The sequence below is a fragment of the Lagenorhynchus albirostris genome, chromosome 8 (genome assembly GCF_949774975.1).
Source record: "Lagenorhynchus albirostris chromosome 8, mLagAlb1.1, whole genome shotgun sequence".
NCBI lineage: Eukaryota > Metazoa > Chordata > Mammalia > Artiodactyla > Delphinidae > Lagenorhynchus > Lagenorhynchus albirostris.
Window position 1 is genome coordinate 89,645,465 of NC_083102.1, and position 27,999 is coordinate 89,673,463.

At 39.5% G+C, this 27,999-nt stretch overlaps 1 protein-coding gene across 1 annotated transcript in view; it reads left to right on the forward strand.

Moving 5' to 3' along the window:
- PRKAR2B (protein kinase cAMP-dependent type II regulatory subunit beta) overlaps positions 1–27,270 on the forward strand; it is a 111,221-nt gene extending 83,951 nt beyond the window's left edge. Inside the window, exons 5-11 of the mRNA XM_060156206.1 lie at positions 2,946–3,052; positions 6,504–6,657; positions 11,299–11,400; positions 12,810–12,884; positions 22,395–22,460; positions 22,586–22,724; positions 25,133–27,270. Coding sequence (XP_060012189.1) covers positions 2,946–3,052; positions 6,504–6,657; positions 11,299–11,400; positions 12,810–12,884; positions 22,395–22,460; positions 22,586–22,724; positions 25,133–25,266 — 777 coding nt within the window. The 3' untranslated portion in view covers positions 25,267–27,270. The remainder of the gene's footprint in view (positions 1–2,945; positions 3,053–6,503; positions 6,658–11,298; positions 11,401–12,809; positions 12,885–22,394; positions 22,461–22,585; positions 22,725–25,132) is intronic.
- The last annotated feature ends 729 nt before the right edge of the window (positions 27,271–27,999 follow it).

A 27,999-nucleotide genomic window follows, 5' to 3' on the forward strand; every position in this document is an offset into this window, starting at 1 on the left:
AGATAAACTTGAGTTTTCAATTCTTTGCTATTACAATGCACATTTTGCAGTGAAAAATGCCCATGCACATGTCATTTCACAAATGTGTTATAGAATAACTTCCTAGACAAGGAATAGTGAGGTGACGGGTAGCGTGTTTGAAATGATACCGACTGTTGACAGTGCGCCCTCTGAGACCCGTTCCCATCAGCCGTCTGCCGGAGGAACCCTCCTTCCCACACCATCTCCACCAGTGTGTTAGTCTAACATTTTTATGTTTCTGAATCTGGCAGGTGAAAAAGGGTCTCTCCTTTCAATTTTGATTTGCATTTCTCTTTATTTTGAAAGAAGTTGAACATCTTTTTGTGTTTTTAAGAGCCCCTTCCCCCTTTTCTGGAAGCTTTGCAGGTCAGATCTCTATCTTTGATGTTCTAAAACCACACTGTCGTGTGTGTGTGGAGGTTCTGGTCCTTGATTGTGCCGGGCCCTTGAGTGAGCCCTTTCAGTCTGAAAACTTACATCCTGTGGTTCTGGAAAATTCATTGCGTATTTCTTTGATGATTTTCTCCCCTTTGTTGTCTCTAATATCACTTTGTCTGGAGCTTCTGTCTTTTCATCTGTCGACTTTCTTTGAAGTTTTTATTTTAATTTACCTTCTTAGTTCTTTTACAAGAAAATTCTGTAATGGGGGGTACATGTCACACATTTGTCAAAACGCACCAGGTGTACAGCACCGCACCAAGGGTGAACCCAGATGTCAGCTGCGGACTTTGTGTGATAATGATGGCGGTGTAGGTTCATCACTTGTAATAAATGTACCTGCTGGTGGGGATGTTGACAGTAAGGGAGAGGCTGGGTGGAGGCAGGGGGTTAAGAACTCTTTATGCTTTTCGCTCCATTTTGCTGTGAACCTAAAACTGCTCTCAAAAATCAAATATTTAAAAGGCAGAAAAAAATGTGGTAATCATGTTTTCAGTTTTCAACTTACCCATTTTTCTCTGATTGGCTCTTTTTCTAAATAGCCTGTTTTTCATCTCATGGATATAACATTGTGTGAACATCTCTGGGTATACAAAGTAGAACTTGCTGAAAGCTCATCACTGTTGTTGAATTTTCTAGCTCATTTGGTGTCACACTGCTGTTTATATTAGTCTTGTAGGCTGCCAGAGGGGCCACGGAAAGCTGATGTGGAGCCCTGAATAAGTATGGCAGGACTGTCCACCAGTGTCCTGCTGGTTGAGTGACAGGGGGCCAGCCGTTAACATGGGGGAACCCCTCATCCCAGCAAGTGAAGGTGCTTGTTCCAGGGCACCAATCTTCACAGTAGCTGTTCTAGTTCTCTCTTATTTATTTAGTTTCTCCCAAGAACCTGACTCTGATCTTTTGTCTGGGAAGAATTGGGGTTAATATTTGGTTGCCAGGTGTTCTGTGTTCAGGGTTGAGGCATTTGGAAGGAAGGTATCAACGGATCGTGGAGGATTTTGAATCGGTCTGTTTCAGCTGTGTCTCAGTCCCGTTCTGACCGGACCGGGTGTTTCCCAGTCTGGAGCCTCTGGAGCTCTGATAGGTGGTCAGTCCCTCCACACTGCAGGCCCACCTGCCCTTCTCTGGGCTGCATGCTCTCTCTGCCCCCATTTAACTTCCCTTTGCTCTAGAAATCTCCCCTCCAGTTTCCCCTTCCTACTCTTCATGGTTGTGGAGTCGTACCTTGATAGTCTCTATGAAATGTTAATGGCGTCTCAAAAAGAAGAGAATCACACATGGTCTGTTCATGCTCTGATCCAGAATATTTTGTTTCTTCAACTTGTGTTTTCCACTTGCATCTTTTTCACCCTCTGATCTGTCTTCAGCTCCTTAACTTGTTTATAATACTAATTGATTTTGGCCTGGGAGTTACTTGAAGCCTTCTTATGACTTCTGACTTTCCTGTTACTGTGCACCATACTGTTTCTCCATATCCATTTGTTTTTAACTATTCAGAGGTTTTTGAATAGTTCCTGTATTTGTTCTGAGGAAAGATTTCTTTTGCCTCCTAGTTTATTCTCACTAGGTAAGGTTTATCCTTAAGCCTTGACAAGCACACTTTAGCAGAATAAAAATTTTTAAATAGTTGTTGACTGATAGGTTTGATGTTTCTGGCTTCAGTTTTAATAAATCTGTCCTAGGGTGGTATATGGTTGCTTCTTGAAGAGAACCTTAGTGACAAAAGATAGTGGTGGAATATTGGCTACAATCTTTTTTGGTTTTGCTTTTGTTGGTTTGGTTTCTATTTTGCTTTTAGTGCTAAACCAAGAAGGATTGGAGTCAGGATTTAAATTCACTAAATATTTAGGTAATCTCTATAGGGAAGTTTTTTAAAAGTTTAGGTATCTTTAAAAGACATTTGCAGTAGTTCTTTATTAACTTGATCATTTTAGTTGCTAAGGTTATATTTCACAAGGTATATGATGGCTTGGTGGTTAATTTTTCATATTAAAGTAGTGATAGTTGCAAATATTCTGAAATAGGCTAATTATAATTACTTTTATTCAGGTACTGAATATGAGAGTAAATATATAATTATCTGGTTTGTATGTGGTGAGGAGGACTATTCTGTGTATTTTTTTTTTTTTTTTTTTGCCATACGCGGGCCTCTCACTGTTGTGGCCTCTCCTGTTGCAGAGCACAGGCTCCGGACGCGCAGGCTCAGCGGCCACGGCTCACGGGCCCAGCCGCTCCGCGGCACGTGGGATGTTCCAGGACTGGGGCACGAACCCGTGTCCCCTGCATTGGCAGGTGGACTCTCAACCACTGCGCCACCAGGGAAGCCCTCTGTGTATTTTTTTTTGACAAGACTTAATGGCAGTGATGATATTTCCATTTCTTTGAGCTTGTTCACAGAAGTATAAGCTAATTATGGTTCTTTAAATATAAAGCTAAACATGTTCTAGATAAACCAAGATTGTCTTTTCTTTTTTGAAAAATAGGAGCAGATGTCTCAAGTATTAGATGCCATGTTTGAAAAATTGGTCAAAGAAGGGGAACATGTAATTGATCAAGGTGATGATGGCGACAACTTTTATGTAATTGATAGGTAAGTTTTGTGTAACTTCACTGCTGAAAGGTAATGAACCTTTTGCGGAAATCTCAGTGGCTATTATAACGCCTGACAGGTTAATGTACGACAATTGCTATTCCCTCCTTACCCTTATTCCTGTGTAACTGGCCCTACACACCTACAGTGAACCCATGCAGTGAAACCGTGCTACATCATGGAAAGAGGCATAGTGTATGGAAGACTGGTGACTTTTGGTTAATCTAGAAATCTGTCATTTACTGGGAGCCTCCTCATTTGTTAACTTCTAATGGAGAGGTAGTGATGCCTGTTACAGACTTAGAGATGGCTGTTACTGTGAGAATAGCAGCATAATACAACATCTGGGATATTGAATCCATATAACTCAGTCTGTTATTATGTTTTCTAAAAAGTTTCTTCTGTTATTACTTAATGAAGTAAAACATGCTAATGGTTTAAAAGATTCAGGTATTTCAGAGGGGCCTAAGGTGAAAAGTTAGTCTCTCTTCCTACTGCTTTAGCATCATCTAATCAGCAGAGTGAGTAATTTGCGTGTCTTTCCAGAAATTGTTCATGCATTATCATATTTGTCTGTTAATAACTCTGTAGAGAAGTTATTTAAGTGAGAAGGCCTGCATTTATATTGAAAATCTAATTTCAGAACGTTTAAGTTGTGCTTGACTTCATCCAAGAGCAGTGTGCTTTTCAGATGTAGAGAACAAACGTATGGACAACAGGCAGGGAAAGCGGGGTGGCTGCGGGGGATGAATTGGGAGATTGGGATTGACATGTACACTCTGATGTGTATAAACTAATAAGAACCTGCTGTATCAAAAAATAAAATTAAAATCAGCTATAAAAAATTAAAATAACATAAAAAAAAAGAACAGTGTGCTTTTAGCAATACTTAGGTAACAACCCTAAGATGTAAAAGGTGCGCAGCCTGGACTGAGTCTTCATTTCTGCACTTCTGTAACATGGTGATGAGGTGTTGATGAGACGTTTGGATTCCCCAAGCACCCCACCACCACCAACGCCCGCCCTGTTTGCATGGAACACAAATCATCTCCCAGCCTGATTTGTCGGATTACATTTGCTTCTCTGGGCCAAGTTGTGTTCTACTCAGAGGCTCCGCAGAAAATCGCCCCCCCCCCCCCGCCCCCGTCTGCTTAGCACTTGTTCCCTGATCTGGGCTCTGTGGGTGGTACCTTTCATGCATTAGTAGCACGTGCTCTCTGAGTCCCTCAGTCCCTCACTCCTAAGTCCGTGGTGACCCGGGAGAGCTGCACTAGCCAGGGCTGGGGCTAGACTCTATGATTTTAGAATTGTCCCACATGTAAATTAAAGTCATGATTCTTGTACCATTAACAACTTTCATCAACGAAACACCTCAGAAATTCACTCAGCTGTTTAATCGTATTGAATCGTAGGGGTCTATGCGAACCCCAAAGGTAGTACAGGAATAATTTTCTTTTAGTAGGTATTTTGACTATAAAAACGCCTTACGTTTGTATATAGCACCTTCCCTTTTCAGTTAGATCCTCGTCACCCTTTCGACAGATGACAGTTTTCAGGCCCACAGAAGTGATGCGAGTCGGCGAAGGTCACCCAGATGATGAGTGTGGAGCAGACCCAGCATCTGGGTCTCCTGGCCACTGTGTGTGCTCTTTTCGTGGCTCTGCCCCGCCCAGGGCTTCATGTTCTCAGGGGAGAAATCTATATGAAAATGCAGCACACGGTATTTTAGCAGAGTTTTAGACTGATACGGTTTCAACCGGACTAGTAGCTCACTATACTTCTCGTCAACACGTTTGTTGTGTATTTTATCCTATTCAAAGTAGAAAACATAGAAAACAGTTTTCGTGCAAACGTGTAAAGAGTACAAATAGAAAAATTAATCTATACTTGAAAAATAACTATTCATGAAACAAATTCTGGAGGGTATCCCTGAAACAGCCATTCTAGCTGTGAATTATATTAAAAGCCAGTTATTCGTATTCATGAATATCTTTTGTCTCTAATATCTTATGTGTTTGCTTTTGTGGTATCTTTACTATTCATAATCCTTTCTTAACCTTAAAAGCACTCCCTGTTTTGTCTTTGCTAGAGTTTAGCCAACAAAATAAAGCCAAAGAATTTCTCCTGTCTGCCCTCACAGGTGTTTCAGCAAGCCTTTGAAACCGTGTTCTCTGATAAGATACAGTACGTGGAAAACCAGTTCTCCACAACAAGAATGCAGTTTCCAGAAATATAGGGTCTGGATAATATGCAGTGCAGTGACTGTTTTACTTGCCTAGGAGAAGAAACCCAATTAAAAGATAAGCACAGAAAGACTATAAAAAGACCAGGATCAGATATTTAGCCTGAATTTCTACCACTTTTAGATTGTGGGGTCAGTCGAACATGAAGGGCCAGATGGTATAAAGAGCCAGAGCGTAAATTTTGCAGGCTTTCTGGGCCATGAGATCTGTGTTGCAGCTACTCAGCTCTGCTGTCATAGCACAAGTCAGCTACAGAGAATGCAGAAACCGCCGGTGTGTTTGTCTTTCCAATAAAACTTGATTTACAGAAGCAGGCAGCCAGTCTTGGGCCTCAGCTTGCCGGCCCCTCCTGTAGATTATAAAGGACCCTGTAAGTACTGTACAGCAGTGTCTGACCAGATTGTTAGAGCTATATTCTGTTTAAAAATTATTTTCTTCTGATCTCAAAAGTAATACATATTCGTTTTAGAAACGAAAACTCTAATTACACAGTGAATGTCCCTAGAATCCTCCCCAATTCTTATATTCAGAGGTCACTGCAGTCAGCAGACTCACACACATTCCTTCAGGTGGTTGTCTTGGCATATTGCATTTGGTTGCAGTCTTAGTTATATTTTTATCATTTATTTCAATACCTTAAATATTTGTTGTTTAGTCTCATTTGCCCCAGACGATGAGACAACAGACACATGGATGGGCCTTACCCTCGTCCCGTGGATGCTCTCTTCTTCCTGCTTGTCTGGAACTGGTGGTGTCTTTTCCACATATTGATGCCCTTGTATTCCTTGTTGTCATTAGAGGGGAAAGGAAACTAAGAGCCCATCCTCAGCTGCCACCCTTGGGCGTGTCCTGCGTCTCAGGGAGGACCCCTGTTGCCTTACTGTGCCTGCGGAAGGCTCCCAGTGCACCCAGCCAGCTCCTTCCTGCTTCTCCCCGATGTAAAGACCTCTTCAAGGATGTAGAAGAAGCTGGGGGCAGTGGCGGATCTGGGAGGAAACTGAATGGCTGGGCCAGGGCGCTATTCACCCTTCTAGACATTTAAATTTTAACTGGGTGAATGTGTTATGATGTCCCAGCAATAAGACTAAGCAATAAATGATTTTTTTTTTTTAAAAAAGAATGAGGTTGTATTTCCCAGGGCTCATGTTTCATCGTGATGAGATTTTACTTGAATTACTTTTACGTCTTCTTTTTCACATGTGCAACAGAGGAACATTTGATATCTACGTGAAATGTGATGGTGTTGGAAGGTGTGTTGGCAACTATGACAATCGTGGGAGTTTTGGCGAACTGGCCTTAATGTACAATACGCCCAGAGCAGCTACAATCACTGCTACCTCTCCCGGTGCTCTGTGGGGCTTGGTGAGTGAAGTATTTATTTGACCTGAATGTCATTTGTAAAAATCATTATGACAGAAGCCAGGTGGCTACAGTATTTTAGTTCTAATAAGTAGATTTATTTGGGATCATCATCAGTCATCAGGGAATTTATTAAGCAACTACTAGATGCTGAACTATTGGACACTAGGACTGTGCTGAGTTAAATCTTCATGTTCTTTTCCTAAATTGAGTCAGGAGTTTAACCTACTGGCCGTGGGAAAGACACTCAGATCCAAAATGTTCCTCTTTTACTCACTCTTAAAAACCAACCAGCCACACAAAGGCTTCAGTGCTCTTTTTTCAGATAGCTGTCTGGGGTAAATATTATCATCTGTGGTTCCCAGAGTGTGGGCCCCTGACCTGTAGCATCTCTATCACCTGGGAACTTGCTAGAAATGCAAGTTGACGCCTTACTTACTGATTCAGGCCCGTTGACTCAGAAACTCTGGCGATGGGACCCAGCAGTCTGTATTTGAGCAAGCCCACTGGGTGATTCTCATGCATGCTTGAGAAACCACTATGAACTGAGCCTGTCCGTGCTGTGTAAATGGATTGGTAACAACTTTGCATTGCCAAGCGGCCGTGTGGAGAAAACATACTTGGTGCTGTGCTTCTCACGTGGATGCACGTCAGAATTTCTTGGAGGTGTTAAAAAAGAAAATTCTCTTACCTAGGCCCTCCCACAGACAAACTTAATCAGACTCTCAGGGTTGGGACCCTCAGACCTGGGCTTTTAAAGAAAATTTCTTAACGGTGCTGTTTCTGCAAGACTTAAAAGTTGGTTTAAAGATGTTTGGGGGACTTCCCTGGCAGTCCAGTGGCCAAGACTCCATGCTCCCAGTGCAGAGGGCCTGGGTTCAATCCCTGGTCAGGGAACCAGATGCTGCATGCCACAACTAAGAGTTCTCATGCTGCAACTAAAGACCCCCGCACGCCGCAACTAAAGATCCCACATGCTGCAACGAAGGTCCCATGTGCCGCAACTAAGACCCGGCACAGCCAAGTAAATAAATATTAAAAAAAAAAAAAATTTGGGTTGGGAGGGAGGGAGATTCTTTTCATAGATGATCTTAGGATGCAGAGTAGCCGACCCAAGTCAAGCTGATTCTGGACTGTGTTTAATCTGGTGCTTAGGGATCACCTGGGAATCCAGTTAAAATGCAGATTCAGATTCACCGGGTCTGGGATGAGGCCTGTGGTTCTGCATTTCTCACCAGCTCCCAGCAGACACCAGTGGCTGCCGGTGCCCAGAACACACTTTAAACAGCCCTGATTTAAAGGGAGTGTTGACAATACTTGTATTTCCTTTTAAAATTGTTGAAAACATCCCATCCTATAGTTTTGACATGCGTTTACTCGGTTATTTCTCTCAGATCCTTTTGTGGAGGGAGACGAGGTTGAAGTAACAGGAAGTTTGCTAACAATCTCCTTCCCAAGGACTGTAGCTTCAGAGAAGTTACACATTATTCAGTCACCACTCAGCCTTTGACTCCGACGTGGATCCAACTGATAAAAATAGCTCTTGATCAGAGAAACGACATATTGTGCATTTCTTCTTATTAGACCCAGGCAGTTGCTGTTTACTTATTCAAAATGTGATGAGTCACTTTTTAAGTGGTGGAAGCAAAATTGGAATTGTTTCAGGTAGAAGGGAGCTGAAGTGTCTTAAGGGTTATCAAAGACTGGAATACCCAAAGCCAGCAAAATAAACACTCCAAACCCGAGCGGACTTGGCCCCTAGGAAGCATTTGCCTGCCCTCACAGCCTCGGGTCTCTATCTCTTTCATTAAGGAAGGTATCATTTAAAATTTAATCATCCTGATAGGGTTGCCAGCCAGGGTCAGACTGTCACATGGTAAGGAAGGCTTCTCCCTGCAGGTCCTTGGAACAAGGTCACACACTTAGCGGGTTGGGCCTTTGAATACTGAAAGTTCTCAGCCCTGGAAGGTACCTTAAACTAGGGACAAAGGCCCAGCATTTCCCAGTGCGTGTGATACTTACGTTCTCAGGTAGGATTAAGCATTTTCAGAGATTTTTTTTACTAATCTGTACATGTTTCAAGCTTTATGAAAGTGGGCAGTTTGTGATGATCACCTTGGGGATGTGCATAAGTGCAGTAGGTGTTTTTAAAAAATTATCATAATATAATCAATTAATACTTCGAACCTGCTTTCTTAGCAGCTCGCCTAACTCGCCCCCTTTCAGCAAAAGCTGAGTAGAAAAGAGATTTTGCTTTTAAGACCAACAGGTTGGAGCTCTGCCACATAAGTGCAGGTGTAAAGATAAGCAAATCTCAAGAGAAAAGTCCTTTGTAGAATAGTCTTAACTTTGTAAATAAGACTAGGTCGCTCTTAGCCTTGGGGGATCAACTGATCTGTAAGACCATGCCGGTGATTCAGAGGGGCAATGATTGATTGAAATGACTAGAATGAAAACATTTGAAATGGGACTTTGTGGATTTTATTTATATGTCACAGTGGGTGTGAAGAGGTGGGCCACTAATAGAAAATTTTTCCTGAGTTGTGTAGCTCATTACGGTTAATTTCTAAATTGCTAACCTATTTCTAGTCTTCTCTGTTTTGCAGTAAACTCTGTTCATAAAATGGTCTTGCATCTGGTTCCCAGACCTGATTATTTATCTGAATCACTCGGGGAGCTTTTACGAAATACAGGTTATCATAGAGTCCTATATGCAGAGATTTTGAGTCATTAAAGTCTGGGATGTTAGAATAAACCTTTTTTTAAAAAAACACAACAGCTGATTCTGATGCAGAACCAGACTTGGAAATTATTTCAATATTTTTACTAATTATCTTGAAATTTTTTCTCTTTTAAAAAAAATGATTAAGAGTACAACAAGTCCAAATTACAGCCCTTATAAAATTGTAGTAAACTAAATTGGAGAACAGGATGTTTAATTACCTAGAGACTTACATCCTCACTGGTATTTTTCTCCATCCTATGAGTTCATTTAAATTGAGCCCTAATGTGTTGGCATAGTAATTTACTAATTAAAGAACATATCCCAATTAATTTTATTTTATATTAAGATGGTATAGTTATCAGTGTATGCTGAAGTAACATAATTCTAGGGGCTCTTAACTGAGAACTAAAATAATGTTTCGTAGGAATTTTTAAAATATAAAATTTGTAGGAAAACCATTTTTTGAGCCGTTACCTTTGAAGTTTTCTCTAGTTCCTTAATTCATTGTGGTATCTTTGAGGTTAAGTAGTATAAACATAGGGACATTTTAGAATGATGAGCATGATAAACACTGGAATCAGAGTCTACTCAAGAAAGTTGTAGTTTTTCTGTGCACCTTTTTAAAAAAGGTGACAGAAACTCTAAAGTCAATAATTTTTCAGCATCTCTTTACATTGTACTTTCATGATTTAAAACCATTTTCTAATACTGGTTTTCATGTATTTTTTACTGCAACCCACAAGAAACACATTAGGAAATGTCACCACCAGTGCATGTGTGTGTGTGCCTTTGTGTATAACTGAAATAAATATATAACTCAACATTTTACTAAAAGGGATGCACACTCAGATTTCCTATTCTGTTTTTTTTTTTTTTATATATAAATGCTGGTCATGGGTGAAGGGAGTCAAAAGGTACAAACTTCCAGTTATAAATACATCCTGGGGATGTAATGTACAGCAGGGTGACTACAGTTAATAATACTGTATTGTATATTTGAAAGTTGCTATGTGAGTATATCTTAAAAGTTTTCATCATAAGAAAAAAAATTCTGTAACTATGTGAGGTGACGGATGTTAACTAGACTTATTGTGGTGATCATTTCACAATATGTACAAATGTTGAATCATTATGTTGTATGCCTGAAGCTAATATAATGTCGTATGCCAGTTATACCTCAAAAACAATGCTAGTCATGTCCCACCGAATTGTAACACTCCAGGGCTGTTATCTATAGCAAAAGAACTCAGTGCTAGTTTGAACTCATAGAAAGGGAGTAGGATGGTGGTTGCCAGGACCTGGGGTGGGGGGCGGTGCAGTTATAAAATGAATAAGTTCTGAGGATCCAGTGTACAAATGATGATTATGGTTAACAATATTGTGTTACATACTTGGAAGCTGCTAAGAGAGTACATCTTAAACGTTGTCACCACAAAAAAGAAGTGGTAATTATGTGAGGTGATAGAGGTGTTAACTAACCCTACTGTGGTAATCATTTAACAATATATATCAAATCAACATGTTGTGTACCTTAAACTTCCACAATATTCTGTAGGTCAATTGTATCTCAAAAAGCTGGGGGTGGAAACCCAGCAAGGAGCTGGTATATTTTTTAAATGGTGCGACAGCGCCACCTAGTGGGTGTAGCCCGCCAGTTACATGTTGGTCAGATCTCTGTTCTGAATAAAAAGTAAACTTGCTTTCTTTAAAAAACATGAATATGGTTCTATATTTTTGCTTAAAGAAATAAAAATCTGAAATGAGTCATATTAGAAGGATAGTAATGTTAATTTTCTATTTCAAAATCTTCAATTATTGTTTGTTCCTTACAGGGAATAAAATGAAACTATTTCTTCAAACTTTCTTTCTCCATAAAGTCTACCTTTTAACTATCTTTGTATTTGATATTCTGCCTTTAGGACAGGGTAACCTTCAGGAGGATAATTGTAAAAAATAATGCCAAAAAGAGAAAAATGTATGAAAGCTTTATTGAGTCACTGCCATTTCTTAAATCTTTGGAAGTAAGTATATGTTTGTGCTTTTATTTTATTTTGCTTTAAAAGATTCTGTTTTGTTAGAAATACTTAGTTCTGTAGAAGGTTTCTTTGAATAATAATCTATCCATATTTTCATTTGAAAAGATTACAGTGTTTTTATAGCTTAGTATCTCTTTTACTGCCTGTAACTGCATTTGTTTTGTCATTTACAAGTAATAGACCCCTAGGAGCATCTATAGCAGATTTATGTGTGGTCTCTATCTAAAAGCAGACTTAAACTAATCACATAAATGTAGGCAAGAGCCTTTATAGGAAGAGGTCATCTAAATACAGAGTGTCCTCACTGGCCTCTCCTTCTTTATTCCTTTCCTCCTTTCCTCTTAAAATTGACACTCTAAGGTCTCTCTTTTTTCAGGCTACACTTATTCACACGGTGAACTTGGCAAATCCCCTGGCTTTAAATGTCTATTATGGTGATGCTTCTTAAAATTGACATCACCGGGCAAGGCCCTGCCCTTGAACACTAAGCTCATTTATCTAACTGCATATTCAACATTTCTTCTGGGATGTCTAAAAGACATCTCAGACCTAACACATCCCAAACCTTCTTCCCTCTCTTCCCCACCTTAGCGAAAGCAATGCCATCCTTCTAGCATCTCAGCCAGAATCCTTGGAGTTGATGGACCAGTCTGCTAACATGTCTCTTTGTTGGCTTGTCAGTATCCACCGAGTAGCAAGCAATTCGGGCCACATTTCAGAATGCATATTGGGCAGCTGATCTTCTCCAGCAGTAGATATCTTTAAATAAAAATAGGTCAGGGGTTGGAACTTCAAATGCCTTCAGAGCTAGGTACATAAAAAGAAGAAATGGTAAACTTGAAAACATGTGCTCCATCTAAAGAAGCAGCTGCTAGTCCACCAGAGTTTATTTTTTGCTGCATGGAAATAAGGGCTGAGTGTTGCTGAATGCCCTGATTCTTCAAGAGAAGCTGGAAATTTAAGTTTTTATGAAAAACTTGTTTAAAATGCTGGCAGTTAATATAACACACACATGCGCGCACACAAACCCACACACGGCTCAATTTATTTGGCCTATAGGCTACCATTTTTAAACCCCTGAAATAGTTACGATTACCTACCTGATTAGTCTGTTTAATATAGTTGTCCCTGTGTTTCCACGGGGATTGGTTCCAGGACCACCCCGGTGGATACCAAAATCTGCGGATGCTCAAGTCCCTCACACTGGTCCCTCCTTAGCCCCCGGGTTCCACATTTGTGGATACAGAGGGCCCACTGTATATTTATTGAAAAAAATCTGCATATAAGTGGACCTCCACAGTTCAAACCCATTTATATTATCAAATACAAGAGTAATTGTATTATTAAATACAAATACAGTATTATCAAGGGTATTATCTTTTTTTCCTTTATAGGTTTCTGAGCGCCTGAAAGTGGTAGATGTGATAGGCACCAAAGTATACAACGATGGAGAACAAATCATTGCTCAGGTATAATACTTTTTATGGATTCAGTTTGGGGTTATTTTCCAAAAGACTCTTATACACTGTAAGTCTTGATAAAATTTTCGTGTGTGTCTATAATTAGTATGTAGTGATGGGTTAAATGAATATTCTATCAAATGACCTGTTAAAAATGGTTTAATTTACAGCCATCAAGCTATTTTGAGTATTTGTATTTTTGTAACTAACTCTTAATGAATATGTATTAAATCATCAAATGGATTTCTGCATAATTTTATATTTGTACCTGACATGAAGGTCACATGTATAAAGAATGTCATTTATAAGAGGAAAACAAATGGTAATCACTCCATGAGATTTATTAATAAGGACCCAGAATGTGCATCGGAAGATGTAGAAGTTTGCACAATCGGTTCATTGGCAAAACTTCCTGAGGCTGCTTCCTGATGAAATAAACCAAGAAGGGAACACGCTGCACCATGTACTGTACTGGCTTCCAGGTGCTACAGGCACTAAGGGGGCCAGCATGCTCTTTAACCTCTAATGCTTTTCTAAGATCCCATTGGAACCAGAAGCAATACATACGTATCTTGGTTAGAACAGACCTACCAAGAAGTAGGATTTATGAAGACAGTTAAAGTTTACAGATAAAGCATACCAACGATAGTACCTTACTTCCTAGTTACAGTTTTGAAACATTGATTGCATGATTTTAACAGATTTTTAACAAATTCTGTAATTTTTGTATCACAATATTACCCTGTATTGTAATCTTTATCTGAAATATTGTCTCTTTCGATATATGTGAAACAAGATTCAAAGTGTGTGAGGCTGAGAAAAGAGTAATTATTTTATTTTATATTATTATTTTTTAACATCTTTATTGGAGTATAATTGCTTTACAATGGTGTGTTAGTTTCTGCTTTATTACAAAGTGAGTCGGCTATACATATAACCCCATATCTCCTCTCTCTTGTGTCTCCCTTCCACCCTCCCTATCCCACCCCTCTGGGTGGTCACAAAGCACCGAGCTGATCTCCCTGTGCTATGCAGCTGCTTCCCACTAGCTATCTATTTTACGTTTGGTAGTGTATATATGTCCATGCCACTCTCTCACTTTGTCCCAGCTTACCCTTCCCCCTCCCTGTGTCCTCAAGTCCATTCTCTACGTCTGCCTCTTTATTCCTGTCCTGCCCCTAGGTTCATCAGAACCTTTTTTTTTTTTAGATGCCATATACATGTGTTAGCATATGGTATTTGTGTTTCTCTTTCTGACGTACTTCACTCTGTATGACAGACTTTAGGTCCATCCACCTCACTACAAATAACTCAATTTCATTCCTTTTTATGGCTGAGTAATATTCCGTTGTCTATATGTGCCACATCTTCTTTAACGATTCATCTGTCGATGGACACATAGGTTGCTTCCATGTCCTGGCTATTGTAAATAGAGTTGCAATGAATATTGTGGTACATGACTCTTTTTGAATTATGGTTTTATCAAGGTATATGCCCAGGAGTGGGATTGCGGGGTCGTATGGTAGTTCTATTTTTAGTTTTTTAAAGAACCTCCATACTGTTCTCCATAGTGGCTGTATCAATATACATTCCCACCAACAGTGCAGGAGGGTTCCCTTTTCTCCACACCCTCTCTAGCATTGTTTTTACATTTTTTGATGATGGCCATTCTGACTGGTGTGAGGTGATACCTCATTGTAGTTTTGCTTTGCATTTCTCTAATGCTTAGTGATGTTGGGCATCTTTTCAAGACTTTGTTGGCAACCTGTATATCATCTTTGGATAAATATCTGTTTAGGTCTTCTGCCCATTTTTGGATTCGGTTGTTTGTTTTTTTGATATTGAGCTGCATGTAAGTTTTGGAGATTAATCCTTTGTCAGTTGCTTCATTTGCACCTATTTTCTCCCATTCTGAGTGTTGTCTTTTCCTCTTGTTTATGGTTTCCTTTGCTGTGCAAAAGCTTTTAAGTTTCATTAGGTCCCATTTGTTTATTTTTGTTTTTATGTCCATTTCTCTAGGATGTGGGTCTAAAAGGATCTTGCTGTGATTTATGTCATAGGATCTTCTGCTTATGTTTTCCTCTAAGAGTTTTATAGTGTCTGGCCTTACATTTAGGTCTTTAATCCATTTTGAGTTTATTTTTGTGTATGGTATTAGGGAGTGTTCTAATTTCATTCTTTTACATGTAGCTGTCCAGTTTTCCCAGCACCACTTATTGAAGAGGCTGTCTTTTCTCCATTTTATATTCTTGCCTCCTTTATCAAAGATAAGGTGACCATATGTGTGTGGGTTTATCTCTGGGCTTTCTGTCCTGTTCCGCTGATCTATATTTGTTTTTTGTGCCAGGACCACACTGTCTTCATTACTGTAGCTTTGTAGTATAGTCTGAAGTCAGGGAGCCTGATTCCTCCAGCTGCGTTTTTCTTTCTCAAGACTGCTTTGGCTATTCAGGGTCTTTTGTGTTTCCATACAAATTGTGAAATTTTTTGTTCTAGTTTTGTGAAAAATGCCATTGGTAGTTTGATAGGGATTGCGTTGAATCTGTAGATTGCTTTGAGTAATATAGTCACTTTCACAGTGTTGATTCTTCCAATCCAAGAACATGGTATATCTCTCCATCTGTTTGTATCATCTTTAATTTCTTTCATCAGTGTCTTATAGTGTTCTGCATACAGGTCTTTTGTCTCCTTAGGTAGGTTTATTCCTAGGTATTTTATTCTTTTTGCTGCAGTGGTAAATGGGAGTGTTTCCTTAATTTCTCTTTCAGATTTTTCATCATTTGTGTATAGGAATGCAAGAGATTTCTTTGCATTAATTCTGTATCCTGCTACTTTACCAAATTCATTGATTAGCTCTAGAAGTTTTCTGGTAGCCTCTTTAGGATTCTCTGTGTATAGTATCATGTCACCTGCAAACAGTGACAGCTTTACTTCTTCTTTTCCAATTTGGATTCCTTTTATTTCTTTTTCATCTCTGATTGCTGTGGCTAAAGCTTCCAAAACTATGTCGAATAATAATGGTGAGAGTGGACAATCTTGTCTTGTTCCTGATCTTAGAGGAAATGTTTTCAGTTTTTTACCATTGAGAACGATGTTGGCTGTGGGTTTGTCATATATGGCCTTTACTGTGTTGAGGTAAGTTCCCTCTAAGCCACTTTCTGGAGGGTTTTTATCATAAATGGGTGTTGAATTTTTCGAAAGCTTTTTCTGCATCTATTGAGATGATCATGTGGTTTTCCTCCTTCAATTTGTTAATATGTTTTATCACATTGATTGATTTGCATATATTGAAGAATCCTTGCGTTCCTGGGATAAGCTGCACTTGATCATGGTGTGTGATCTTTTTGACGTGCTGTTGGATTCTGTTTGCTAGTATTTTGTTGAGGATTTTTGCATCTATGTTCATCAGTGATATTGGCCTGTAGTTTTCTTCCTTTGTGACATCTTTGTCTGGTTTTGGTATCAGGGTGATGGTGGCCTCTTAGAATGAGTTTGGGAGTGTTCCTCCCTCTGCTATATTTTGGAAGAGTTTGAGAAGGATAGGTGTTAGCTCTTCTGTAAATGTTTGATAGAATTTGCCTGTGAAGCCGTCTGGTCCTGGACTTTTGTTTGTTGGAAGATTTTTAATCACAGTCTCAATTTCAGTGCTTCTGATTGGTCTGTTTATATTTTCTATTTCTTCCTGATTCAGTCTCGGAAGGTTGTGCATTTCTAAGAATTTGTCCATTTCTTCCAGGTTGTCCATTTTATTGGCATATAGTTGCTTGCAGTAATCTCTCGGGATCCTTTGTATTTCTGCAGTGTCAGCTGTTACTTCTCCTTTTTGATTTCTAATTCTATTGATTTGAGTCTTCTCCCTTTTTTTTAAAGATGAGTCTGACTAATGGTTTATCAGTTTTGTTTATCTTCTCAAAGAACCAGCTTTTAGTTTTATTGATCTTTGCTATCGTTTCCTTTATTTCTTTTACATTTACTTCTGATCTGAGCTTTATGACTTCTTTCCTTCTGCTAACTTTGGGGGGTTTGTTCGTCTTTCTTTAATTGCTTTAGATGTAAGTTTAGGTTGTTTATTTGAGATGTTTCTTGAGGTAGGATTGTATTGCTATAAACTTCCCTCTTAGAACTGCTTTTGCTGCATCCCATAGGTTTTGGGTCATCGTGTTTTCATTGTTATTCGTTTCTAGGTATTTTTTGATTTCCTCTTTGATTTCCTGAGTGATCTCTTGGTTATTAAGTAGTGTATTGTTTAGCCTCCATGTGTTTGTACTTTTTACAGATTTTTTTCATGTAATTGACATCTCTAGTCTCATAGCATTGTGGTCGGGAAAGATAATTTATATGGTTTCAATTTTCTTAAATTTACCAAGGATTGATTTGTGACCCAAGATATGATCTGTCCTGGAGAATGTTCCGTAAGCACTTGAATAGAAAGTATATTCTGTTGTTTTTGGATGGAATGTCCTATAAATGTCAATTAAGTCCATCTTGTCTAATGTGTCATTTAAAGCTTGTGTTTCCTTATTTATTTTCATTTTGTATGATCTGTTCATTGGTGAAAGTGGGGTGTTAAAGTCCCCTACTATGATTGTTTTACTGTCGATTTCCCCTTTTATGGCTGTTAGCTTTTGCCTTATGTATTGAGGTGCTCCTATGTTGGGTGCATAAATATTTGTAATTGTTATATCTTCTTCTTGGATTGATCCCTTGATCATTATGGAGTGTCCTTCTTTGTCTCTTGTAATAGTCTTTAAAGTCTCTTTTGTCTGATATGAGAATTGCTCGTCCAGCTTTCTTTTGATTTACACTTTCATGGAATATCTTTTCTGTCCCCTCACTTTCAGTCTGTATGTGTCCCTAGGTCTGACGTGGGTCTCTTGTAGACAGCATATATACAGGTCTTGTTTTTCTATGCATTCAGCCAGTCTGTGTCTTTTGGTTGGAGCATTTAATCCATTTACATTTAAGGTAGTTATCGATATGTATGTTCCTATTACCATTTTCTTAATTGTTTTGGGTTTGTTATTGTAGGTCTTTTCCTTCTCTTGTGTTTCCTGCCTAGAGAAGTTCCTTTAGCATTTGTTGTAAAGCTGGTTTGGTGGTGCTGAAATCTCAGCTTTTGCTTGTCTGCACAGGTTTTAATTTCTCTGTCGAATCTGAATGAGATCCTTGCTGGGTAGAGTAATCTTGGTTGTAGGTTTTTCCCTTTCGTCACTTTAAATATGTCCTGTCACTCACTTCTGGCTTGCAGAGTTTGTGCTGAAAGATCAGCTGTTAACCTTATGGGGATCCCATTGTATGTTATTTGTTGTTTTTCCCTTGCTGCTTTTAATATTTTTTCTTTGTATTTAATTTTTGGCAGTTTGATTAATATGTGTCTTGGCGTGTTTATCCTTGGATTTATCCTGTATGGGACTCCCTGTGCTTCTTGGACTTGATTGACTATTTCCTTTCCCATATTCGGGAAGTTTTCAAGTATAATCTCTTCTAATATTTTCTCAGTCCCTTTGTTTTTCTCTTCTTTTTCTGGGACCCCTATAATTCGAACATTGGTGCATTTAATGTTGTCCCAGATGTCTCTGAGACTGTCCTCAATATTTTTCATTCTTTTTTCTTCATTTTGCTCTGTGGTAGTTATTTGCACTATTTTATCTTTCAGGTCACTTATCCGTTCTTCTGCCTCAGTTATTCTGCTGTTGATCCCTCCTAGAGAATTTTTAATTTCATTTATTGTGTTGTTCATCATTGTTTGTTTGCTCCTTAGTTCTTCTAGGTCCTTGTTAAACGTTTCTTGTATTTTCTCCATTCTATTTCCAAGATTTTGGATCATCTTTACTATCATTACTCTGAGTTCTTTTTCAGGTAGACTGCCTATTTCCTCTTCATTTGTTTGGTCTGGTGGGTTTTTACTTTGCTCCTTCATCTGCTGCGTGTTTCTCTTTCTTCTCATTTTGCTTAACTTACTGTGTTTGGGGTCTCCTTTTCGCAGGCTGCAGGTTGGTAGTTCCTGTTGTTTTTGGTGTCTGCTCCCAGTGGCTAAGGTTGGTTCAGTGGGTTGTGTAGTCTTCCTGTTGGAGGGGAGTGGTCCCTTTCTTCTGGTGGATGAGGCTGGATCTTGTCTTTCTGGTGGGCAGGACCACGTCTGGTGGTGTGTTTTGGGGTGTCTGTGACCTTATTATGATTTTAGGCAGCCTCTCTGCTAATGGGTGGGGTTGTTTTCCTGTCTTGCTCATTGTTTGGCATAGGGTGTCCAGTACTGCATCTTGCTGGTTGTTGAGTGGAGCTGGGTCTTAATGTTGAGATGGAGATCTCTGGGAGAGCTTTTGCCATTTGATATTACGTGGAGCTGGGAGGTCTATGGTGGACCAATGCCCTGAACTCGGCTCTCCCATCTCAGAGGCACAGGCCTGACACCCAGCCGGAGCACTAAGACCCTGTCAGCCACACGGCTCAGAAGAAAAGGGAGAAATAAAGAAAGGGATAAAGAAAAAATAATAATAAAATAAAGTTATTAAAGTAAAAACAAATATTAAGAATAAAAAAATTAAAAAGTAATAAAGAAAAGAAAAAGGAAAGAAAGAGAGCAACCAAACCAAAAAAAATCTACCAATGATAACAAGCCCTAAATAAAAACTATACAAAAAAAAAAACAAACAAAAAAAAGGGACAGCCAGAACCCTAGAAGAAATGGTAAAAGCAAAGCTATACAGACAAAATCACACAAAGAAGCATACACATACATGGTCACAAAAGGAGAAAAGGGGAAAAAATATATATACCTATATATTAAAAAAAAAAAGGAAGAGACAACCAAATCAATAAACAAATCTACCAGTGATAATAAACTCTAAATACTAAACTGCGATAAACATAAAACCAGAAGCAAATTAGATGCAGAAAGCAAACCCCACGTCTACAGTTGCTCCCAAAGTCCACCTCCTCAATTTGGGATGATTAGTTGTCTATTCAGGTATTCCACAGATGCAGGGTACATCAGGTTGATTGTGGAGCTTTAATCCGCTGCTTCTGAGGCTGCTGGGAGAGATTTCCCTTTCTCTTCTTTGTTCGCACAGCTCCTGGGGTTCAGTTTTGGATTTGGCCCCTCCTCTGCGTGTAGGTCGCCGGAGGGTGTCTGCTCCCATTCAGACAGGACGGGGTCAAAGGAGCAGCTGATTCGGGGGCTCTGGCTCACTCAGGCTGGGGGGAGGGAGGGGGACGGATGCGGGGCGGGCCTGCGGCGGCAGAGGCTGGCGTGACGTTGCACCGGCCTGAGGCGCACCATGCGTTCTCCCGGGGGAGTTGTCCCTGGATCCCGGGACCCTGGCAGTGTCGGGCTGCACAGGCTCTGGGAGGGGCGGTGTGGAGAGTGACCTGTGCTCGCACACAGGCTTCTTGGTGGCGGCAGCAGCAGCCTTAGCATCTCATGCCCATCTCTGGGGTCCACGCTTTTAGCCCCGGCTCGCGCCCGTGTCTGGGGCTCGTTCAGGCGGTGCTCTGAATCCCCTCTCCTCACACACCCTGAAACAATGGTCTCTTGCCTCTTTGGCAGCTCCAGACTTTTCCCCGGACTCCCTCCTGGCTAGCCGTGGCGCACTAGCCCCCTTAATAAGGCTGTGTTCACGCCGTCAACCCCAGTCCTCTCCCTGAGTCTGACCAAAGACCGAGCCTCAGCTCCCAGCCTCGCCCGGCCCGGCGGGTGAGCAGACAAGCCTCTCGGGCTGGTGAGTGCCGGTCGGCACCAATCCTCTGTGTGGGAATCTCTCCGCTTTACCCTCCGCACCCGTTGCTGTGCTCTCCTCCGTAGCTCCGAAGCTTCCCCCCACCCACCCCCCGTCTCTGCCAGTGAAGGGGCTTCTTAGTGTGTGGAAACCTTTCCTCCTTCACAGCTCCCTCCCACTGGTGCAGGTCCCGTCCCTATTCTTTTGTCTCTGTTTTTTCTGTTTTCTTTTGCCCCACCCAGGTACCAGGGGGAGTTTCTTGCCTTTGGGCAAGTCTGAGGTCTTCTGCCAGCGTTCAGTAGGGGTTCTGTAGGAGTTGTTCCACATGTAGATGTATTTCTGATGTATTTGTGGGGAGGAAGGTGATCTGCACGTCTTACTCCTCTGCCATCTTGAAGGTCTCTCAAGAGTAATTATTTTAGAAGGCAAATAAACAAGTAAATCAAACAATCCTCCCACACTTCCCACATACATACAGATTAGCGCAGTCAGAGATTGGGACGACATAGAGACAAATTAGAGAACAAGGCTGAGGGTCTACGATATAAATTGAAAAACCGCAAAGTATAGAGCACTTTTGAAATGATTTTTTTCAGGTTACTTTGAAATAATTACAGGTTCACAGGAAGCTGCAAAAAGTCCCACGAACTCTTCACCCAGTTTCTCCCAGTGCATCTTGCATCGCTAGTGCAATATCAAACCTAGGAACGTGACATTGGCACAACCTACAGGACTTAATTCATTAGTTTTACATGCAATTTGAGCACGTTTTGAAAGCAAAATTACATGGCTGTCGATAGACCTATTATGATTTAAGATACTTGAAAATTTAACATGAAGCTCTTATGAAAACCTGATATAAAGGTAAGGGAAAGCAGATATGTATACTATACTTAGAATTTATTAAAGGTATCTTTAGATACTAGTTGTCTTTTAAGCATTTGTAAACATACAGGTCTGCACTATAGTATAGTATAATCGAGACTCAACATTCCTTGTGATATAATCTGATACCGTATTTCCTGAATTGTACTAAAGAGTTTTGAAATACCTCAGTTTCTCCAGAATCACTTTGAGAGGCTTAGGGAGGTCAGTATCTGCTATCTTCTGTACTTATACTACTGTACTTAATTCAGAAGGCATCCTTGGAAGTCAAGGCAGTTTGTTTAAAATCCAAAACGAGAATATGGCTATGTGTAGTTAGAAATGGCAACACTTCCTTTTAGAAATCTTTTTGGGGCCTTGAGGTGGCTTGTCGGTAAACTAGCATCTAGAGCTTGGTCCCCAGCCAGATGCAGGACAAATATCTGGGCCCACACATACTGCTCCCTAAGCAGTCTGCTTGCTTCCTTCTATTTGGGAGTCGCTGGGTTATCTTGGGTCGCCATGCTGATGCTTGTAGATTAGGACCCACAGAGTGGCACATTTTAGCATGGGAGCAGCTGACAGAGGCAATGCTGCTGGGAAACGGTGCTAGCATTTCTAACTATGTATGTGCTTTATCCAGGCTGCAGTTCAGGCAAAATTCTTACCTCAGTGTTGTTGGCCATATTTTCTTGGCTAGTTTTAGCAGAAATACCGTGCTAGATAGTATATCATTTCAGATAATTTTTTACAAACGAAGTTGTTACAATGTAATTGTCGATCTTAACGTCTCAACTTAGAAGGGGACATAGCCTGCTCCTGTGGGGTTTCACCTTTCAGGCAAATCATGGTGGGATTGATTTCAGGGGTGTGATGGGCGCCGGGATTGCCGTCAGCTAAACTTGCATTTTCACCCTCAGTTTTTGTTTTATTCTGATAGGGAGACTTGGCTGATTCTTTTTTCATTGTAGAATCTGGAGAAGTGAAAATTACCATGAAAAGGAAGGTAAGTCCTAAAAATCCATGAAATATGAGCAAGAAACATGGATTTTCCTTCTGATGTTTAGACTAAGGTTAACTTCTACTTTTCTTAAGCTGAGTCAAAGTTAATACTTTCCATCACCTTGTCAGGGTAAGTCAGAGGCGGAGGAGAACGGTGCAGTAGAAATCGCTCGGTGCTCTCGGGGACAGTACTTTGGAGAACTTGCTCTGGTAACTAACAAGCCCCGAGCTGCTTCCGCACACGCCATCGGGACCGTCAAATGTTTAGGTAGGACTCACGCAGCCCTGGGCATGCTTACCCTGGTTGAAATCATTCTGTCTGCATTGTACATATTCATGTTGTACAGATTATCTTACTGGGTTCACAAGTTTTATGGTCCCCACAAAATACAACAAGTTTAGGATTCATTGCATTATAAAGTCGATTTGTAGAAGCCAACATTTTTCCTTTAAAATTTTTCACACACTTATAATTTTGTGTTCTTTTTTATAGGCATGAAATAACATTTTAGTATGTCGTTAAAATAAGAATCCTGAGTACCAAGTTTTATATCGAATTTTTTAAATAAACAACATACACTGTGTTCCTCAAAAAAGGAAGGCTCAAACAGCATTTTTATAAGGTACACTAAGCTTTGAAGGGCAAGCTGGAATGTCTGTAAGAATACTTACTCGTCTTGTACTAGGAATCAAAGGTTCAAGCTTGTCGGAGCACAATAAAATCTTGTTCAGCTGTTTATTACTTCTGTGTACCACACAGCAGCTCAGCAGAAATGCCATCTTCAGCTGGAAGACATCTATATATAGCTGAGATTTTATATATGAGACATAACTTAGTTTAATAATGAAAAATATAGTTCAGGAGATATCAGTACAGGTGACATTTTCTCTCTTTTTTAAAAGATTTATTTTTATTATTTATTTATTTTTATTTGTTTTTGGCTGTGTCGGGTCTTAGTTGTGGTGCATGGGTTCTTCGTTGCGGCACGCGGGATCTTTCGTTGCGACGCTCAGGCGTCTCTCTAGTTGTGGCGTGTGGGTTTTCTCTTCTCTGGTTGTGGTGCATGGGTTCCAGAGCGTGTGGGCTCTGTAGTTTGCAGCACGGGGGCTCTAGTTGAGGCGCGTGAGCTCAGTAGCTGTGGCGTGCGGGCTTAGTTGCCCCGTGGCTTGTGGGATCTTAGGTCCCTGACCAGGGATGGAACCTGCATTCCCTGCATTGTAAGGCGGATTCTTTACCACTGAACCACCAGGGAAGTCCCTAGGTGACATTTTCTTCAAGGAAATGATTCAGAAGTAATTAGCCACTCTGTGCTCTTCATCCACAGTTCAGTAGCATAAATTTAGCTTCGATGTTCTTAAGATTTGCAAATATCCTCAGAATTTTCTTAGAGAATTGACTTTTTCAAAGGTTTTAAATAATATAATATTAATCAAGGGTTATAGTTGGATGAAAAAGAAGACAATTAGAAGCTGACAGGTAATTTCCCTGAGTAGAGGTATTAGACAGTAGGAGTAAAGGCGATGTGAGTGAAATCCCATTAATTTTTTTCTATAATAAATTATTATATTCACATTAAATTTGAGAAATACAGAAAAGGTAGGAAAAAGTAAGAGTCACCCAATACCGCCACCACCCAGCAATTTCCACGTCCTATTATAATTCCTTCTCATCTTTTTTATTTGTATGGGTTTTCTGTTTTAAAACAGTTTTGTAAACTGCTTTTTTCATCCGTTATAGCTTAGGCATTTTCTCATATTTATTACATCAAACTGTAACATTAGGTAAATATACACATTATGAATTATTTAATCATTCCCCACTGTTAAATAATTTGGGGAGTTTTGGCTCCATTTTGGGGGGTCGGGGAGAGCTTTTTTGTGTGGGTGTATGCAGAGACTACTTTTCCACATATAGGACTTTTCCTGAGAAATGCTTTTTGGAAGTGGGTTTTCTTTTTATCCTTTTTGTTAAATATTGCCAGATCACTTTTATTTGTACTTATTTACATGTACCAGCAGTACAACAATGTTTTTTCACTCTATTGTCAACATTGCCTTTTTTACTTCTGCCAATTTGAGAGGCAAAAAATAAAGTACTTCAATTTGTATTTGTATGATAGTATGATCATATTTTCATGTGTATATTATAAATTCAGTTTTAAGAAAATGCTCGAGATAGGCAAGCTAAGCGACATAGAGCACATACTTACACAGTGGCTAAAATCATTATTTTGGCTGCCATTTTGAATTGACCATAGTGTAAAAGAATAAAAATCATAAAAGGTAACATTTGGATTCTTCACAACATAGCATCATAAACCCTGAGAAGGGAAAACGAGATAGAAAGCACTCCCTCGCTGCCCTTGAGTTCATATTACTAAGGTGGTGACATCAAAACTAGATTATTTTTAAAATTCCAAGGTCTTGACATAAGAGTCCCTCATTCTTTTAACCTGGATCAGGAACCACCAATAGGACATCATATTGCCAAGGGACACTGGCTGCTTCCTTTCCGAAGTGGAATGTTTTTATCTTTATGCCTTCTTCTTATATCTGATATTTATCTAAAAATGCCATTGCGTCATTGACATATGCGGAATAGATACCATAAATGACTTAGAAATTCTGCAGATTTGCAAAGAATGTTATTTTTCTTTTATTCTCCCCTCTTCTTAGCCATGGATGTGCAAGCATTTGAAAGGCTTTTGGGACCTTGCATGGAGATTATGAAAAGGAACATCGCTACCTATGAAGAACAATTAGTTGCCCTGTTTGGAACAAACATGGATATTGTTGAACCCACTGCATGAAGCAAAAGTATGGAGCAAGAAGACCTATAGTGACAAAATTACACAGTAGTGGTTAGTCCACTGAGAATGTGTTTGTGTAGATGCCAAGCATTTTCTGTGATTTCAGGTTTTTTCCTTTTTTTACATTTACAGTGTATCAGTAAACAGAGTAGTGATTCAATAGTCAATAGGCTTTAACATCACTTTCTAAAAGAGTAGATCAAAACAATATCGACATACTGATAAAATGACTTTCTACTCCACAAAATTATGATTTGACTGAAAGGTTTATTCAGATGATTATAATATACTGAAAGTATCTGTGTTTAAGAAGATAATTAAAGGATGTTGTCATAGGCAATGTGTGTTCATTTTGACTCACTCAGATTGATATGTTATGACTACGCCCATGTAAGAGGGAACTTGGCAGTGAATCATGCTATACAGCATGGCATCACATTCTTTTTACAACTCACTATATATAGTACGTACAATTTAGTAATGTTTGTTTTCGAGTTTTTCTGGCTTGGTAAGTTATGTACTGGCCTTGGCCTATTGGTGAAATGGTATAAAACATCATATGCAATTTTAAGACCTTTTCTATTTTTGCAATAAAGTACCTTTTGACTTCTTTGGCATAATGTCAGTAACCTACATATTCCAGTGGTTTTAAGGACAGGCAGTTTAATCATTACAATAATAGGGAAGACTCTTTTTAGGTGAAAGGTCATTATTTTTCTCATAAAGCATCTATCTATGCTTCCTTTTTCCATTTTGCAGTTCTCTGTATTTGTTATCTTTAAAAATTTGAGTTTGACATTTAATGTCACAAATTTTTTTTTTTTTTTTTTTTTGCGGTATGCGGGCCTCTCGCTGTTGTGGCCTCTCCCGTTGCGGAGCACAGGCTCCGGACGCGCAGGCTCAACGGCCATGGCTCACGGGCCCAGCTGCTCCGCGGCATGTGGGATCTTCCCAGACCAGGACACGAACCCGTGTTCCCTGCATTGGCAGGCGGACTCTCAACCACTGCGCCACCAGGGAAGCCCTGTCACAAATATTTTTAAATGCTCTTTAAACTTATGTGTTGTCTTCTGAAAGCCTAAGATCTTATATATGCTAAAAAAAAAGTCTCCTATACCAAAAATATTTGGGGTCCTTATCAACATGCCCTTAAGATAGCTCTGTGTTCTTCACTAGATGTACATAATACAATCCTTTTCAGACATCTGCTCCCAGGGGTTTCCTCCAAGGTGGGAGAAATAAATTTTTATAAGTAAAACATATATAAACATAAAAGGAATTTCTGTCCATTCCATATATACCATTAGGCCTTGCCACTTGCTTTAATGTAGACTCTCAAAAGTGCAGAATGAACTCAACTGAATAGATTTTTGTTGACAATTGACATGATTATTCTGCTACATAAAATGAATTTAATTATGTTCAACCAAAGGAATATATTCTTACAAGATTTCTAGGCCTACATGACCCCAACGTCTAGAGAGATTAATTCTAACCAGTTGTTCCCTTTTAAATGAGCAATTTCATTTTGGGAAACATGTTTCAAAGAAATATATACATGGGTAAAAAGATTCTGTGGCTAGTGTGGTCTTACTAGAGAATGTTTATGGTCTTGCTTGTATAATGAAAACTTGGTTAAAATATGTTAATCAGATATGTATATATAAGAAGTATGTAAAGTATACCTTCAGCCACATTTTAGAACAGTTTTAACAATTTTGCAAACTTTCCCACAGGAAGAGAGCTTACTACATGAAGAGGACTTGTTTTCTATTTCAGATTTTAAAAGCCATGTCTGCTAAACAAAAAACACAAAGAACCCCAAATTCCTCGTTCATCATTCTGTATTCTCAATTTTATTCACTTTTTCAGGTTACCTGTTTTGTTGCATAAGCTGATTGTTAACTACAAATGCCTGTTTAATAAAGAACTCTGACCAAGGCTGTAAATGCCAGTTACATTATTTTCAGTATTGTTGGTTATATTTAAAATTTCCTTATAATAAAGCACACTTTTATAATAAAGTGTTTTCAATGAGTTTTTTTTTTCCACTTGTTTCTTTAATGTGACTTCCATAGTGCACATTGTACTATGTGAAAAGCATGACAGAGATAGGGCATATGTGAAAGGTAAGCCCTGAGCATTATGCAGCAAGGAAGCATGGTTCTGTAGGGCAATAGGTTTTTAAAAATCTTAACTATTGGTCATATGTGATTTAAATAGTTGTGGTATGTTACAGACTAATTCGGCCATTTAGAATAACCAAGTAAATCTAGCACACTAGGGAATTTATGTGTTAAAGTAATTAAAACACCGCAAGTTTGAGTTGTGAATGCCATTATTTAATCACAGACCAAGAGTCCTTACTATTTGGAAATTCTCTGTTGATGTTTCATTCAAGGATGCATTATGTTGCTAAGAATTATGGGAGGACACTCTTTTAACACAAAGGTGCTTCCCTTTATGTAGAGAGAGAGAGAGTGTGTGCGTGTGTGCGTGTGTCTTGCCTTTCGATATGAACTAGGGCTTGGTGCATATACTTTATTTTTACATTTTTTTAAACATCTTTATTGGAGTATAATTGCTTTACAATGGTGTGTTAGTTTCTGCTTTATAACAAAGTGAATCAGCTACACATATACATATGTCCCCATATCTCTTCCCTCTTGCGTCTCCCTCCCACCCTCCCTATCCCACCCCTCTAAGTGGTCACAAAGCACCGAGCTGATCTCC